Source organism: Chelonoidis abingdonii, chromosome 11, assembly GCF_003597395.2.
Source record: "Chelonoidis abingdonii isolate Lonesome George chromosome 11, CheloAbing_2.0, whole genome shotgun sequence".
NCBI classification, from domain to species: Eukaryota; Metazoa; Chordata; order Testudines; family Testudinidae; genus Chelonoidis; species Chelonoidis abingdonii.
In genome coordinates, this window is record NC_133779.1 from 16541224 (window position 1) to 16557525 (window position 16302).

Below are 16302 nucleotides of genomic sequence, written 5' to 3' on the forward strand. Positions count from 1 at the left end.
GCCCGGCGGAGGGGATCCCGGGGGCGGGGGGGGGAACTCGGTCTCTCCAGGACTCACACGGCTGCCCGACTCCTACTCCGGCTCCGGTTCCGCTAGACACAGCAGCGGAAACGACGCTTCCTGCCGTCCGGATGCCCCGCCCCCTACTTTGCATACATAGTCCCGCCCTTCCGTTTCTATACCACGCCCCCTCCCCTGGACCACGCCCCCTTTCCCTATTGCTCCACGTTGTTTTCTCCCGGGCGGGCCACGCCCCCTGGGCGATATTTGCACGCCCAGCCACGCCCCCTGGTCTCTATTCACAGGCAGGGCCGGGCTCTCTGCCCCCACCCGAGGAGGTGACTCGGTCAGGAGGCTGTTTAAGAGCAGTGAGCGGCACGGAGTTTAGTGGTGGAAGTTTCTGGTGATCAGGGACCAGCGTCCAGATGATCAAGGGCTGCGAAGTTCGGGGGAAGAGCGGGTGGCGTCAGGAACCCGTCATCAGCAATGTCCCCGACTGGGGGCCAAGGTGAGGAGATAGGAGGGTCTGTTGCCCATGCAATGGCCATGCTCCGGCGTGGAGTGTAACGAGTGGATATGATGACGAGGACGGATTGACCCTCAGTTGCTGAGATTTAACGTCCACTGAGTTGATGGGTCCAGTTCCTCTGGTCCAACAGACAAAGTCTCTCGGTCCCATTCTCGCAGTCGATGCTCAATGCGGCTCCGGCTCAGGCCTCCTGGGACTGTTGGTGGCCAGCGACGTGTCCGGGGTTGATGTCCCAGGGCCAGGGGAGGGTGTCACACGAGCCGTGCGTAGCATCGACCAATCCCACAGGTCCGCAGCACACGCTTGTGGCCGGGCTCCCAGGCGCGCAGGGCTCCGACGATCAGGGTGTCCATCTGCACCTCGCTCGCAGGGCGTCGGCCGGGGGGGCACGTACTTTTCCAGCTCATGAGCCAGGGCTTCGTGAAAGGCCAGGGTCCTGTTCTCAAAGGATACCGCAACGTCAACAAGGAAGATATTTTTCCTGGGCCTCGTCAGTGACGCCGACGTCGGGTGGCAGCTGGCTGTCGGTACCAGGCCTGGCGTGGTTCAGGCGCGGGGCGATGGCTTTCCCCAGGCGGTTCTGGACAGCCTTGTGGCACAGCGGCCAGGCTCTGGAGTGGGGCTTGCAGCTACACAGCATGTGGGGCAGGGTCTCATTGGCGTGGCGGATGGCTCCGTTGAGCGGGACGCCATTGACCCGGGCCCAGTGCATGAACCGCCCGTCGGCAAAACGGGCCAAGCCGCCCCTGGCGAGGAAGTGGTTGCTGGTGTCCCACTTGCTGGTCAGCTAGAAGGCTTTACCCTGGTCCAGTTTATGCTTCAGGGTTTCCACGTACGGCGAGTGGACGGCGGCCATCAGGGTCCTCTCCAGGAAGCCCCGGCGCTCGGGGTGACCACGGTGTTGGCGATGGACCTGATCTGCAGCACCAGTGCTCCCAGCTCCTCGCGCCGCTCCCAGCAGCAGCCCACGCGCTTCCCCAGGCAACGCAGGGCGAGCGCAGGACCGCAGTGAAGCGACATCGCCCCCGTCATGTCCAGATTCACCGCTCGGGAAGGCAGAATTCTCCACCCCGAGACAGGGGCAAGAGAGAGAAAAGTGGCAACTGGGGACAGGAAGGGGTGACTAGGATAGAGGGGACAGCGCTGCCTCCATTCCTTGCCCCCTGAGCCAGCCAGTCCCTGCCCTGGGGCCGGGTGGGAGCCGATGCCCCCTAGAGGGGACAGGCCCCGTGCCCCGTTCCCTGCCCCCCTGAGCCAGCCAATCTCTGCCCTGGGGCTGGGTGGGAGCCGGCAGCCCCTAGAGGGGACAGACCCCACGCCCCATTCCCTGCCCCCCTGGGCCAGCCAGTCCCTGCCCTGGGACCAGGTGGGATCCGGTGCCCCTAGAGGGGACAGGCCCCGTGCCCCATTCCCTGCCCCCCTGAGCCAGCCATTCCCCACCCTGGGGCCAGGTGGGAGCCAGCGCCCCCTAGAGGGGACAGGCCCCATGCCCCATTCCCTGCCCCCCTGAGCGAGCCAGTCCCTACAGAGGAAATGCAAGACTCCAGGAGGAAATTCTCCTTCATCCCTTGTTGCCCAGCGCTGCCACGGTGACCACCATCCAATCAGAAGGCAGCGAAGTGTTTGGCCCCCTGAGATGTGATGGAGGGTGTCTGTGCAGTGCAGGGGGGGGGTTGCTGTGAGGTCCCCCATTGGAACGAGGGGCGGGAGGGGGATGATCTGACTCAAGCAGCATGGGGTGATTCCCCCTCCCCGGCTGCGAAGGGGCCTGGGACCAGCTCAGGTTGGGGGGCGGAGGGGGTGGGTGTGTAAAGGGACATGAGGGGCAGGAAGTGGGTCCACACAACCCCCCCCACACACACACCGACACCCTCCTATCCCTTTCCCTGCCGGTTAGCCGATCCCCTCTGAGGTGACCGCCCAAATCATGGGCCTGCCCTGCCCTTTGCTGCCAGCCCACCAGGGCAGGGGCTCTCTTCCACCGTGGGTCTGGGCAGCGACGGGGCCCTGATCTCAGCTGGGGCAGGGCCTGTCTCGGCCCTGGCCCTGTGCACCCTGGGAACCCTTAAAGCCAGCCACAGGGCCCAACGAGATAAGAAACCAAAGCCGATTATGGAGGAGACAATCCGATGGCCTCCCCGCACCGGGGGCTGGAGCCAGGGGATGGAGGGGGGGGTCAGATCTCTTCCATCCCTCCCCCCACCCCAGGTCAGACCTGCCAGAGCCAGAGCTGGAGCCAGACCCAGAGCCGGTGTCCCCGTTCCTCTCAACACTCGAAGGTCTGAGATTGGGGTGGGAGTGTGGGGGGGACGCCCCTCTCCTATCCCTGAAGACTGACAGCCAGAATGAAAAGAGGGGCTGGGAGCCAGAACTCCTGGGTTCTCTTCCCACCTCTGGGAGGGGAGTGGAGTCTACTGATTAGAGTCAGGGGGGCTGGGAGCCAGGACTCCTGGGTTCTCTCCCCCATTTCGGGGAGGGGAGGGGAGTCTAATGGTTAGAGCCAGGGGAGGGAGGGGCTGGAAGCCATGACTCCTGGTTTCCGTGTGTCCAAAGGGAAACCATGAACAAGTCTGTCACCTCCCCATGCCTCAGTTTCCCTCTCTGTGACGAGGGACGACACAGGGGGCATGTGGCGCTCAGTGAATTTTTCTCTTTTCCAGGCCCAGCTGGAGTCCGGCCACCCCCCCACCCCCCCGCACACCATGAGCGCAGCAGGGCAGGGAGACACGTAAGCTTGGGGATTGGAAGGGGACGTGGGTGGATTAAGGGGCAGGGGGCAGTGTGTGGGAGGGGTGTGTGTCTGTGCACTCAGCCCATCCAGTCCTCGTTAATCCCCAATGAGCTAATCCTGCTTTATCAGGGTGGGGGAGGGGGCTTAATTAGCAGTTGTTGCTTCCCTCACTCACCCTTCCCTGCTTACTGGGTCCTTCCTTGCAGGGGGTCTCTAGTCTGCCCCTCCCAGGGTCTCTTAGACCCTTCCAGGGGCCTCCCCAGGCCAAGGCCACCAAATTCCCCTCCTTAGATACCCCCTGCATTGTGACCCCACCCCAGAGGGGCCACATCCCTGTGCTGGGTGAGGGGTCCCCCATAGACCCGTCCTCCCCACCCCATCCCAGAGGGGCCACGTCCCAGCACCAGGCAAGGGGTCCCCATGTACCCAGCCCCCTGCCCGAGCCCAGAGGGGCTGCATCCCAGTGCCGGACAAGGGGTGCCCCATATACCCAGCCCCTGCACCCCATCCCAGAGGGGCTATGTCCCAGCACCGGACAAGAGGTCCCCATAGACCCAGTCCCCGTGCCCCACTCCAGAGGGGCTGCATCCCAGCGCCGGACGAGGGGTCCCCATAGATCCAGCCCCCGCACTCCACCCCAGAGGGGCTGCCATAGACCCAGCCCCCTGTCCCATCCCAGAGTCAGCCACATCCCAGCACTGGACGAGGGGTCCCACATAGACCCAGCCCCCACGCCCCATCCCAGCGCTGCATGGCCGGGGTACGTCTGGGGGCTCCTTTGACGTCACAAACCCTGGCGTCGTGGCGATCGGAACCCCCCCACACACACCGTGGCCACCCCTGGGCCTGGCGAAGGCAGGGTCTGCTGGGGTGGCCCCTGGGTGCGTGGCCGGCGGCGGGATGGCGTGGAGCTCCTACCGGCGCCTGCCCTCCCGCCCTGCCTCGCCGCCCGACACCTCCGGCTCCTTCTCTTCCAGCAGCCTGGGTGAGGAGCCGGCGTCCCTGCGGCAGCAGAAGCTGGAGCTGCAGGTAGGTGCCCCCAGGGCGGTGCCCGCACAGCACCTACGGGGTTCTGGGGTCGAGGGAATCAGGGCTGGGACTGGTGCCACTCGCCTCTGGCGGGTTCTGGGATCGAGGGGATCATGGCTGGGACCGGTGCCCTCTGCCCCCCGCCCCCCGGCGGGTTCTGGGACCGAGGGGATCGTGGCTGGGAGTGGTGCCCCCAGGGGGTTCTGGGATCGAGGGGTTAGGGCCTGGGACCGGTGCCACCTAGCCCTGGGAGGTTCTGGGATCGAGGGGATCGGGGCTGGGAGTAGTGCCCCCTCGCCCCCAGGGGATTCTGGGATCAAGGGATCGGGGATGGGAGCAGTGCCCCCTGCCCCCTGGTGGGTTCTGGGATCGAGGGGATCGGAGCTGGGAGCAGAATCCCCGAGGGGTCTGGGATCGAGGGGATCGGGGCTGAGGCTGGCGCGCGGGGGGTGTCCCCCCAGGGCAGTGCCTCCAGGGCCTGTTCTCCTTTCCTGCCCCCTTCCCCCCATTCCCAGCGCCGCATCTTTGAGAAGAAGCAGCGTCGGAAGCGCCAGGAGCCGCTCATGGTCCAGGCCAACCCCGACGCCAAGATGACGGGCCGCCGGGGCCGCCGGCCCGAGGAGCGCATCCCCCTGATGGAGTCCTGCAGTGACCACAGCCTCTGCAATGGTGAGAGGTGTCCACCCGTCCCCACCCATGTAACGAGTTCTCCCCGGGTCTCAGCTCTGGTTCTTCACCGGGTGGGTGGGGCTTAGGGGCTAGCCCCTCCCCTACTGGGATGATTGGCCAGCTGGTGAAATCCCGCACGGATTTGTCCATGGGGCGTGGCTTGTCAACTGGGGTGGGGCTTCCTAAACAAAAGTCACCTCCACAGCAGAGGGGGTGGCTGTCCTGGTCTCCCTCTGTCAGTCAAGAGAGAGATGGAAGGGGAGGTCTTATTGGGGGTGTGGCTTGCTAAGAGTGGGCAGAGCTTCCAAGAATTAGGCCCCGCCTCCATCAGCTGTAGTGCAGGCAGCCATCCCATAGGAAAAAGAGAGAAGGGGTGTGGGATATGTGGGCGTGGTGTGTGATTTGTGGGTGGGGCTGTTAGCAATTAGGCTCCGCCCACTAGCAGGTGACCTTATACAGAGGGCAGAACTGCTCCGCCTCTTAACCAAAATAGGGCAGGGAAGGGGTGGGGCTTGTCTGTTGTGGGCAGAGTTTCCAGTAATTAGGCTCAGGAAAGAGGGTGTGGCATTTGGGGGTGTGGCCAATGGCCATTAGGCCCCACCCACTCCAAACTGTAGCATGGCAGAGCGCCCCTTGTCTCACCCAATGGGGCGGGGCTTGTCTGCTGGGGGCGGGGCTGGTGCCACAGGAGGTGACGGACTCTCTCTGCCTGCAGGAACCAGCAACCCCTTCCTGGTGGAGTCGGTCCCGGAGGCCCATCGCCCCACTGACGCCTGGGGCAGCTCCGTACACCTGGACAGGGGCCCCCGAGCCGGGGGGGAGGCCGCAGGTAACGGGGTGGGCAGATCCTTGGTGCAGGGCCAGTCCCCAGTGGGACCCCCCCCAGCTCCGCCCGCCCAGTCACTCTCTGCCTTCCCCATCCAGGTGCCTCCGATGCGGAGCTGGAAGAGGCCGTCCTGGAGGACACACGACCCGTTAACAAGGCCACGGTGGCGCCCAGCTCCACGCGCAAGGGCTGGCCGGCCCGGCGAAGCTGGGGTGAGTGCGGGCCGCTGGTCTGGCCGTGGCAGGAAACAAGGGAACCCGTTGCCGTGCAATCGTTGCCACGCATGAACACTATAATCTGTGCCCATTCTGTTGCTATGCAACCGTTGCCATGCTGCATGCAGTGTTCCGTAGCTATGCAACCGTTGCCATGTTGCATGCACCGTTCTGTTGCTCTGCAACTGTTGCAGCGGGTGCCCCACCTTGTTCTTGTGTTGTCACACCCCTAACCCCTTAGCAACGGTTGCTATGAATCTCCTGGTCTGGTTTTTAAAGGGGACAGTGCACCCTTTGACCCCCCCACCTCTACCCCTGGCCCCTTCTCTGCCCCACAGCTGGCCACGCTGACGCCCGACGCACCCGGAGCTCGAAGCCAAAGGTGCCATCGCCTGCACGAGGGGAGCGAGTCCCCTCTGTCATTGTGGAGTTCAGAGGTGGGGCACTGCGGGGATCTGGGGGGGGCGGTGAGATGGTGGGGTGGGACCGGATGTTCGAGGGGGTGGCAACGGGCTCGGGCGGGGGAGAGGGGCATGCAGCTGGGCGTGCAAGGGGGGTGCAGGTGCAGCCCTCGTGCGTGAGTGGGCACGAGGGGGTTTCACTGCCAAGCGACCATGCGAGGCTGGGGTGAGACTGGCTCCAGTGCGAGGGACGTCTCCTCCAGCACTAACCCCCGCCACCCTCCCAGACCCTCAGGACAGCAGCGATGGGGACACCCCCCCGGAGGCCGGTGCTGCAGGCTGGGAGTCAACCCAGGAGGGAGACTCGGAGGGGGAGAGGCAATCACCCCAGGACCCCCCCGTACCCCCTTCCCCCCTCAGGAGAAGACAGGACAGGAAGCTCCCCAGCAGAGGTGAGTTGGGGGGGCAAGGGAGAGAGGCACTGTGGGTAGGAAAGGCTGTGGGGGTGGATCAATTGACCCCTCTGTGCTGATGGGGGCCTGGGTTCGGCTCAGTGCAAAGGATTCTGGGACAGAGCGAAGAGGTGGGGGGAGCTCCCGGCGGGGATAGGGGTAGGGTGGGCGGGGAGGGTACCATGTGGGGGGGCTGCCAGCGAGGGGGGCTCGGGATAAGGGCTCTTGGGGAGGCACTCAGGGTAGGGTGGCTTTGGGGGGGAGGGGGCCAGGGCTCTCTCTGACCTTCCCCCCCCTTTCCCCCCTAGGATCCCTGGGCAGCCCCCCTGGGAGCGACGAGGACGAGGAAGGAGACTTCAATATCCTCTGCAGATCCCTGGAGCCTGCGCCGGAGGCTGACACCCCCAGCGTAAGGGCCCCCACGCCTGGCTCTCACCCACCAGGATGGCCCCTTGCACCCCTTTGCACGAGTCCCCCGTGCGACACACATGCCTCCTGCACTAGTATCTGCCCTGGGTGTTTGCCTCCGGCCCTGTGATACCCACCCCCGGGCACACAAGGCCTGGCCTCTCGTCACCCCTCTCCCTCCCCCACAGCTGCCGGAGGAGGCGCCAGGGACCCCGCAGCCCCCACGGCCAGAGGAGCTGCAGGGGTTCGTGCTGCGCCCAGCGCCCCCCGGAGTGACCATCCAGTGCCGCATCAGCCGGGACCGCAAGGGGGTGGACAAGGGCGTCTTCCCCTTCTACTACCTCCACCTGGAGAGAGACGATGGGAGGAAGGTACCAGGGTAGGGGGGATAGCAGTGGGGGGAGGAAGAGAAGGGGGGAGCCGTGGGGCGTAGGCTGAGGGAAGGCGGTGGAAGAGGGGGCCACTGTGGGGCACGGACCAGGGGAAAGCAGAGAAGCGGGGTGCCATGGGGCAGAGGCCGGGGGGAGGCAGTGGAAGAAGGGGGCACTGTGGGGCAGAGGCTGGAAGGAGGCAGTGGAAGAAGGGGGCACTGTGGGTCACAGGCTGGAGAGAGGCAGTGGAAGAGGGGGGCGCTGTGGGGCAGAGGCCGGGGGGGCAGCGGAAGAAGGGGGCACTGCGGGTCACAGGCTGGAGGGAGGCAGCAGAAGAGGGAGGTGCTGTGGGGCAGAGGCCATGGGGGTGGGGAGACTGTGGAAGAGGAGGGCACTGTGGGGCAGAGGCTGGGGGAGACACCAGAAGAGGGGGATGCTGTGGAGCAGAGACTGTGGGGAGGCTGCCGGAGACGGGGGCACCGGTGTGGGGCAGAGGCCGGAGAGAGGCAGCGGAAGAGACGGGCGCTGTGGGGCAGAGGCTGGGGGGAGGCAGCAGAAGAGGGTGGGCGCCATGGGCAGAGGGAGGGTATGGCAGCGAACAAGGGGGCAACCGTGGGCAGAGGGCTGGGGGAGGTAGGCGAAGAGGGGGGCACTGTGGGGCAGAGGCCGGAGGGAGGCAGCAGAAGAGGTGGGCGCCGTGGGGCAGAGGCCAGGGGGAGGCAGCGGAAGAGAGGGGTGCTGTGGGGCAGAGGCCAGGGGGAGGCAGCGGAAGAGGTGAGCGCTGTGGGGCAGAGGCCAGGGGGAGGCAGTGAAAGAGAGGGGCACCGTGGGGCAGAGGCCGGGGCAGGTTGTTCATTTCTGTCTCTCTCAGCTGTTTCTCATGTCTGGCCGGAAGAGAAAGAAAAGCAAAACCTCCAATTACCTCATTTCCCTCGACCCCATCGACCTGTCCCGGGACGGGGACAGCTTCATCGGGAAAGTCAGGTGGGTCCTGCGCCCACCCCAGAGGGGCCACATCTCCGCCCGGGCGAGGGGTCCCCATATACCCAGCCCCTGGGCCCCACCCCAGAGGGGCGGCATCTCAGCACGGGACGAGGGGTCCCCATATACCCAGCCCCCGGGCCCCACCCCAGAGGGGCGGCATCTCAGCACGGGCGAGGGGTCCCCATATACCCAGCCCCCGGGCCCCACCCCAGAGGGGCCGCATCTCCGCCCGGGCGAGGGGTCCCCATATACCCAGCCCCTGGGCCCCACCCCAGAGGGGCGGCATCTCAGCATGGGACGAGGGGTCCCCGTATACCCAGCCCCTGGGCCCCACCCCAGAAGTGGTCACGTCTCCACCCAGGCGAGAGGTCCCCATATACCCAGCCCCCGGGCCCCACCCCAGAGGTGGTCACGTCTCAGCGTGGGGCGAGGGGTCTCCAGGTGACCAGACCTTTCTGATCTCCTGGCAGGTCTAACGTGCTGGGGACCAGGTTCACGGTGTTCGATAACGGGACGAATCCAGATAAAAAGCCCTTCGTCCCTGAAACGGCTCCGATCCGGCAGGAGTTGGCGACCATTTGCTACGTATGTGAGAAATCCTTGGACCTGGGGCACTGCTGTGGGGAAGCTCACAGCGTTGGCGTCCTTAGCTAGGTCACTGCTATGGGGAAGCTCACAGCGCCAGCGTCCCCAGCTGGGGGCACTGCTGCAGGGAAGCTCGCAGTGCTGGGAACCCCAGCTGGCTGCTGTCACGGATGTGAAGAGAGTGTGGAGGGTTTTTGGGGCAGGAGAATATTGGGGGATAATGGCGTCATAGATTTTCTGCTGCTCCTTACAACAGGAGACCAATGTGTTGGGGTTCAGGGGACCCCGAAAAATGACTGTGATTATCCCTGGCATGAACACGGACAATGAGCGAATCAGCATCCGCCCGAAAAATGTGAGGCTGCTGGGGAACGCTGGCTGGGGCACTGGTGGGTGGAAGCTCGGAGCGCTGGGGAATCCTAGCCGGGGCACTGCTGCAGGGAAGCTCGCAGCGCTGGGCAATGCTGGCTAGAGCACTGTTGTGGGGAAGCTCACATCACCGGGGAACCCTGGCCATGACACTTCTGTGGGGAAGCTCGCAGCGCCAGGGAACCCCAGCCGGGGCACTGCTGTAGGGAAGCTCGCAGTGCCGGGGAACCCCAGCCAGGGCACTGCTGGAGGGAAGCTCGCAGCGCCAGGGACACCCAGCCGGGGCACTGCTGTGGGGAAGCTTGCATCACTGGGGAACCCCAGCCAGGGCACTGCTGTGGGGAGGCTCGCAGAGCCAGGAGACCTCAGGTGTGGCACTGCTTTGGGGACACTGCTGTGTGGAAGCTTGCAGCACCAGGGGACCCCAACCGAGACACTGCTGTGGGGAAGCTCGCAGAGCCTGGGAGCCCCAGCCAGGGCACTGCTGTGGGGAAGCTCACAGCACCAGGGAACCCCAGCCAGGGCACTGCTGTGGGGAAGCTCGCAGCGCCGGGGAACCTCCGCCGAGGCACTGCTGTGGGGAAGCTCGCAGCGCCAGGGAGCCCCAGCCGGGGCACGGCTGTGGGGAAGCTCGCAGCGCCGGGGAGCCCCAGCCGGGGCACGGCTGTGGGGAAGCTCGCAGCGCCGGGGACCAGCCGCGGGCACTGCTGTGGGGAGCTCGCCAGCTCCGGGGGACGGGGGCCCAGCGGGACATGCTGTGGCGGAAGCTCGCAGCCGGCGAGGAGCCCAGCGGGCACGTGTGTGGGGAAGCTCGCACCGCGGGAACCCAGCGGGGCAACTGATGTGTGGGGCAGCTTGCAGCGGCGGGCTCTGGGCACACCACCCCGTGACTCGCGCTACTCTCAGGAAACGAGAGCCTGTGACTCCGGTTCAGAACCCGGACTCCAGAAGCTTGTCTGGTTTCATATTAGTGCCGGCCTGGCATAGACAGTCGTAGTGTAAACTTCACTCGGCGCGGTCACCAGGCCTCGCGGCAAGAACTTCCGATCGTCGGCGCTTGTGCGGGGGGACTGGGGGGAGACCCGGCGTCGGGGGGGGAGAAGAGGGGAGGCAATGAGGAGGGATAGGTGCTGTCCCCCTCTCCCATGACTCTTAGGTGTGTTCGGGTTTAGGACGGATGTTGGGCGGTGGCTGATTTTGGGGGTTGGCCCACCATTCACCCCCTCGGGGAGACTACCGTGCATGAGTTTGCGGATGGGCGTGGATTGGGTGAGCAGTCAGTAGGGCAGATTGGGTTGAGACAGTGTGGTGTAGTGTTTGGGGTAGGATGAGGATTTGGGCGCGTTGGGATGGATTGTGGCAATTGGGGGGATCATGGGTATTTGGGAGGCTGGTGGGTGTGGGCGGCGGGTATCCGGGCTGAGGGATTGGGGGGATGGAGGGAACTGAGGGGATTGGGGAGCCAGAGGGTGGATTGGGGGGTATCTGGGTGAGGATCAGGGAATTTGGGGGGATCAGGGGGAAATGGAGGGAATTGAGAAGACCATGGGCTGTTGGGGGGTATTTGGGGTGAGATCAGGGGAATTTGGGGGGATCGGGAACTGGAGGGGTCAGAGGAACTGGGGGGGATTGACCAATGTGACGTTGGGGGTATCTGGGAGAGGATTGGGGGACTTGGGGGGCATCAGGAGAACTGGGGGGATTTTGAGGGCCAGTGGGGTGCAGATTGGGGGATCAGGGTGAACGGGGTGTTGGTGTGAGGATTGGGAGATTGGGGATCGGGAAGATTTGGGGGCTGTGCCCCCACACTACCCCCATCCCTTCTCCCCAGCGAGTATATCGTGCTGCAGTTGGCCGTTGTGGCGCCCGACGTTTTCACCATGGACTATCGCGGCCCTGTCGCCTGCAGCCTTCGCATCTGCCTGTCAGCCTTCGACGGAATCGCTTGCGAGTGCCCCGCACCTCCGTATGACTCTGACGTATGATTCGCATGACACATGACTCTGACCACCCCTTGGATACCCCCAACTCTACCCACACTTGAATTGACCCTAGGACCTCGACTATGCTGACCATCTTGGTGTGTCCTCTTGCCACCCTTACCCTGTGTGACGAGTCTTTACCTTGACCTCCGATGCCTGATTTTACCTGTCACCCTCTCATCTCGACTTGGCTTTTTGTGTTTTTCTGAACTTTACTCTCCATTTTGGGCTTGCCTCTTTGGACTAGTTCTGACCTATGACCCTGACTTTCCTTGTGGCCGTGGTCCTTGATGTCATCCTTGGCCTGTGTCAATTTGACCCTTGACTATACCTTTTCGTCTTGATCTGACCTTCCTCCTACCTTTCCCTATGGCCTGAACCATTTCCCTCTTATCGAAGCGTTGCGTGACAATCTGCAGCCGCATTTGATTGTTCAGTTGTCCGCCCCAAAGAAGGGGGGGTAGGCTGTTCTGGGGAACCCCCAATCCACGAATGTTAGTGCCTCGACCCCCCCGGAGTTGTAAGATTTTGACCAAATAAAATCTGCCATGAGCGAGACCTGAGGGGGCTGGTTGTTGCGTCAATGTGGGGGGCCCCCCATAACCTCAGTTGCTGGAGCATTCTCTCTTTGGAGGATCAGGGGAATTTGGGGGGGATCAGGGGGAAATGGAGGGAATCTGAGAAGACCAGTGGGGCAGGTTGGGGGGTATTTGGGGTGAGGATCAGGGGAATTTGGGGGGGATCGGGGAAACTGGAGGGGATCAGAGGGAACTGGGGGGGATTTGAGACCAATGGGGCAGGTTGGGGGGTATCTGGGGAGAGGATTGGGGGGACTTGGGGGGCATCAGGGAGAACTGGGGGGATTTGAGGAGACCAGTGGGGTGCAGATTGGGGGGGATCAGGGTGAACAGGGGGTGTCTGGGTTGAGGATTGGGGAGATTTGGGGGGATCGGGAAGATTTGGGGGGCTGTGCCCCACACACTAACCCCCCATCCCCTTCTCCCCCCAGCCGAGTATATCGTGCTGCAGTTTGGCCGGGTGGCGCCCGACGTCTTCACCATGGACTATCGCGCCCCCCTGTGCGCCCTGCAGGCCTTCGCCATCTGCCTGTCCAGCTTCGACGGGAAACTCGCCTGCGAGTAGCCCCCGCCACCTCCGTCATGACCTCTGACCCCATGACTTCGGGCATGACCCCATGACCTCTGACCCCACCACCTTGGAATGACCCCACAACCTCTGACCCCACAACCTTGGAATGACCCTGCGACCTCTGACCTATGCTGACCCACTCTGAGTGGCTGGCTCCTCTCTGACCCACCCCTTCCCCTGTTGACGAGTCCTTGTAACCCTTGACCTCCGATGCCTTGATTTTACCCTTCGACCTCTCACTACTCTGACCTCTGGCATTTTTGTGTTATTCTTGACCTTTGACCTCTCCATCTTGGCCTCTCGCCTCTTTGGACCTAGCTCATCCTTGACCTATGACCCCTGACTTTCCTTGTGGCCCTCTGGTCCTTTGATGTCATCCTTGGCCTGTGGTCCATTTGACCCTTGACCTATGACCCTTTTCGTCCTTGACCTCTGACCCTTCCTCCTGACCTTTCCCCTCTGGCCCTGAACCATTTCTCCTCTTTCGAAGACGTTGCCGTGACAGCAGCTGCAGCCGCCATCTTGATTGTTCAGTGTCCCCCGCCCCCAAAGAAGGGGGGGGTCAGAGCTGTTCTGGGGGACCCCCCCCCCAATCCACAGACTGTAAAGTGCCCCTCACCCCCGAGAGTGTAACAGATTCTTGATCCAAATAAAATCTGCCCAGAAGCGAGACCCCCTGAGGGGGGCTGGTTGTTGAGTCCAATGTGGGGGGCCCCGCCAACCTCACCCTCAGGTTGCTGGATCCAATGGGCATTTCCTTAATCTTGGGGTCCCCTCAGGGCACTGCTCCTCTCTAGCGCCCCTCCCTTGAGCCCTGCAACCCCTTCACCTCCAGCGCTGACCCCACCCAATGTCCCGTACCGCAGACACCCCAGAATCCCACTGCTGGGGGTGACCGGCTGTGACAAAGTTGGCCTTGTCTAGACTATTGTTATGAGACCGGTGCCTGCCTCAGTTTCCCTTCTGTTTCGCATGCCTGCCTGGGTGTGTTGGGCGGGTCTGTTTGCTCTCAGAGGGTGGGGAGGTCGGGGGAGCACCAAGGATCTGAGCCAACAAGGACAACCCCAAGGTCCCCACTTGGCTATGCCCCCCCTCTCCAGGCTCTCCGAGGGGGGGCTGGTGTTGAACAAGTGGGGCCAGGCCGTGGGGCTCACAGCAGCTTGGCTGGGTGCTGGGTGGACCCTGCCGGACCCTTCACCCCAGTGCCAGCCCGCGGACGGGCCTGCGGTTGGCAAAGGGTGCAGTGGGGGCTGGACTCGTGGCCGGGGGCCATCGGGAGGGGGAACCCGGAGGGATCACGGCTTGGTCTCGGAGGCCATGGGGCCAGGTCCACTAAGGGGTCACGCCCAGGAGACTGGTTCCAGGCTGGGGCACAAAGCAGCCCCTGTGGGTCTGTGACACCCATAACCCCCCACCCTGGTGAGACTCCCCCATCCCCTTCCCTCGGTAGGAGACTCCCCCTCATCCCTTCCAGACTTCCCCCCCCCGACCTTCGAGACATCATGCCCGTACCCCGCCTCCCTGAGCTCTGCGTGATATCCTTCCCCCTTTGCCTCACCCACCCAGTGACCCCCTCTTCCTTAACCACACCCCCAATCCTGGAGCCACAAACTGAGGCCAATAATGGAGAGGGGCAGTGAAGGAAGAAAAAGATGGGCAGTACCCCCCCACCCTGCCTCAATCCACTGTGCTTGTGCCCATGGAAAGGGGGGGCGGGGCTCTGAGTCTTCCCTGGCCACCCCCCGCCCACCGACCCCTGTCGAACCTGCCCAATGTGCAGTGACCATAGGGGTGTGCCACTCCGCCCAGGCCGCCCCACCCCATGCCCGCCACACTGAGCAGGCCTGCTCAGCCCGCCTCCCACCAGTCACCACAGATCCACCGACCGCTGCACCTGCTCCAGCGCACAGCCCCTGGAGCAGGAGAGACGCCATCCGCTCCGTCCCGGCCCCCTGGCGAACCACTCCTCACTCCGACCAGAAGCTGGGACCCCTCGCCCCCTCCGCTACCCAGGCCCACCCCACGCCCCCCGAACCAGCCGGCACCCCGCCCTGCTTCGGTGGCCACTTTCTGCTCTGCTGGCTAGGATCAGCCCATGAACTTCCTGGTGGCGCGCCCCTGAAGACCCTCCCAGGGCCACACGGAGCATTCAGGCGTTGCGCGGAGCTCACCAACAGCCAGGAACGCCTGAGGGTTCCAAAATTCCAACCCTTGGCTATCTGGAGGGAGGAATGAGGTCTAGTGGTATAGTGGCAGGTGGGAGGGAAGAGGCTGGGAGCCAGGACTCCTGGGTTCTCCCCCGCTCTGGGAGGAGAGTGGAGTCTGGTTGGTGGCTGGGGGGAGGGGGGAGCCAGGACTCCTGGGTTCTCTCCCCAGCTCTGGGAGGAGAGTGGGGTCTGGTGGTTGGGGGGAGGGGGGAGTCAGGTCTCCTGGGTTCCAACCCTGGCTCTGGGAGGGGAGTGGGGTCTGGTGGTTAGAGCAAGGGGTGGTGGGGAGCCAGGACTCTCGAGTTCTTGGCTCAGTGCTCGCTGACTGGGAGGGGGGTTAGTTCTGGGGGCACCTGGCTGCCTCACCCCCACTTTAAGCCTCCCCCCCACATTCCAGGCTGTGGCCATCGCGGCACGTGATCTTGCCCGGGCTCAGGATTACGCCCAGAAACACGGGATCCCCCGAGCGTACGGGAGCTACGAGGAGCTGGCGCGGGACCCCGACGTGGGTGAGCCACCCCGGGGACCTCCAGGGGACCTGACTCAGAGAGAAACCCCTGGGGGGCAGGACATGGAGCCTTTCCCCTCTATGGGGCACCGGCTCCCACCCAGCCCCAGGGCAGCGACTGGCTGCCTATGGGCGGCGGGGAATGGGGCACGGGGCCTTTCCCCTCTGGGGACAGTGTGTGTGTCTAGGGATACCTTTGGGGCAGGCTGAGACCCCCGAATGTGGGGACTGATCTGAGAGGGGTGAATGGCAGCACGAGGGATGGCTGGAGCCAGGACATCTGGTTTCTCTTCCTGGCTCTGGGAGGGGAGTAGGGACTAGTGGTTGGAGCAAGGACGCCTGGGTTCTCTCCCTGGCTCTGGGAGGGGAGTAGGGACCAGTGGTTGGAGCCAGGACTCCTGGGTTCCACCCCCATTTCCCACCTCCCGTGGCAGACGTGGTCTACGTGGGGGTCATACACCCCGAGCACCTGCCTATGGGGCGGCTCTTCCTGGGGGCCGGGAAGCCCGTGCTGCTGGAGAAGCCCCTGGGGATGAACGCGGAGGAGGTGAGGGAACTGGCGCAACTGGCCCGCAGCCGTGGGGTCTTCCTGATGGAGGTGAGTGACACCCCCCGCCGAGTCCCCTGCAGCCCAGCGCCCTCCAGCACCACCCTGGGGCATCGGGGCCAGGCCCCCCGCTGAGACCCCATGTCCCTCTGCAGCCCAGCGCTCCCTGCTGAGACCTCCACTTCCCTACACCCCAGCACTCCCTGCTGAGCCCCCCACCCCCTCCAGCCCAGCGCAGTGTCCCCATTCCCCGCTGAGCCCCCGACCCCGTCAGTCCTCGGCGACTGCCCCCAGCCCCCGCTGAGCCCCCGACCCCTTCAGTCCTCGGCCAGTGCCCCCG

At 64.4% G+C, this 16302-nt stretch overlaps 3 protein-coding genes across 3 annotated transcripts in view; 2 read left to right on the forward strand and 1 right to left on the reverse strand.

Annotated features, from left to right (window-relative positions):
• NUCB1 (nucleobindin 1) overlaps nt 1-154 on the reverse strand; it is a 17430-nt gene extending 17276 nt beyond the window's left edge. Inside the window, exon 1 of the mRNA XM_032806436.2 lies at nt 58-154. The gene's annotated coding sequence lies outside the window, so the exon portion shown is untranslated. The remainder of the gene's footprint in view (nt 1-57) is intronic.
• A 3752-nt stretch (nt 155-3906) lies between these two features.
• On the forward strand, nt 3907-9680 carry LOC116840070 (tubby protein homolog). The gene is made up of 11 exons (XM_032806435.2): nt 3907-4289; nt 4805-4958; nt 5674-5787; nt 5883-5996; nt 6338-6436; nt 6688-6852; nt 7161-7261; nt 7449-7631; nt 8503-8615; nt 9086-9200; nt 9457-9680. Exons 1-11 carry the CDS (start codon nt 4161-4163, stop codon nt 9670-9672), a joined length of 1503 nt encoding a protein of 500 aa, XP_032662326.1. The 5' UTR covers nt 3907-4160; the 3' UTR covers nt 9673-9680.
• Nucleotides 9681-14931: 5251 nt separating this feature from the next.
• LOC116840048 (trans-1,2-dihydrobenzene-1,2-diol dehydrogenase-like) overlaps nt 14932-16302 on the forward strand; it is a 4448-nt gene continuing 3077 nt past the window's right edge. The window contains exons 1-3 of the mRNA XM_075070534.1: nt 14932-14956; nt 15240-15416; nt 15850-16085. Coding sequence (XP_074926635.1) covers nt 14932-14956; nt 15240-15416; nt 15850-16085 — 438 coding nt within the window. The remainder of the gene's footprint in view (nt 14957-15239; nt 15417-15849; nt 16086-16302) is intronic.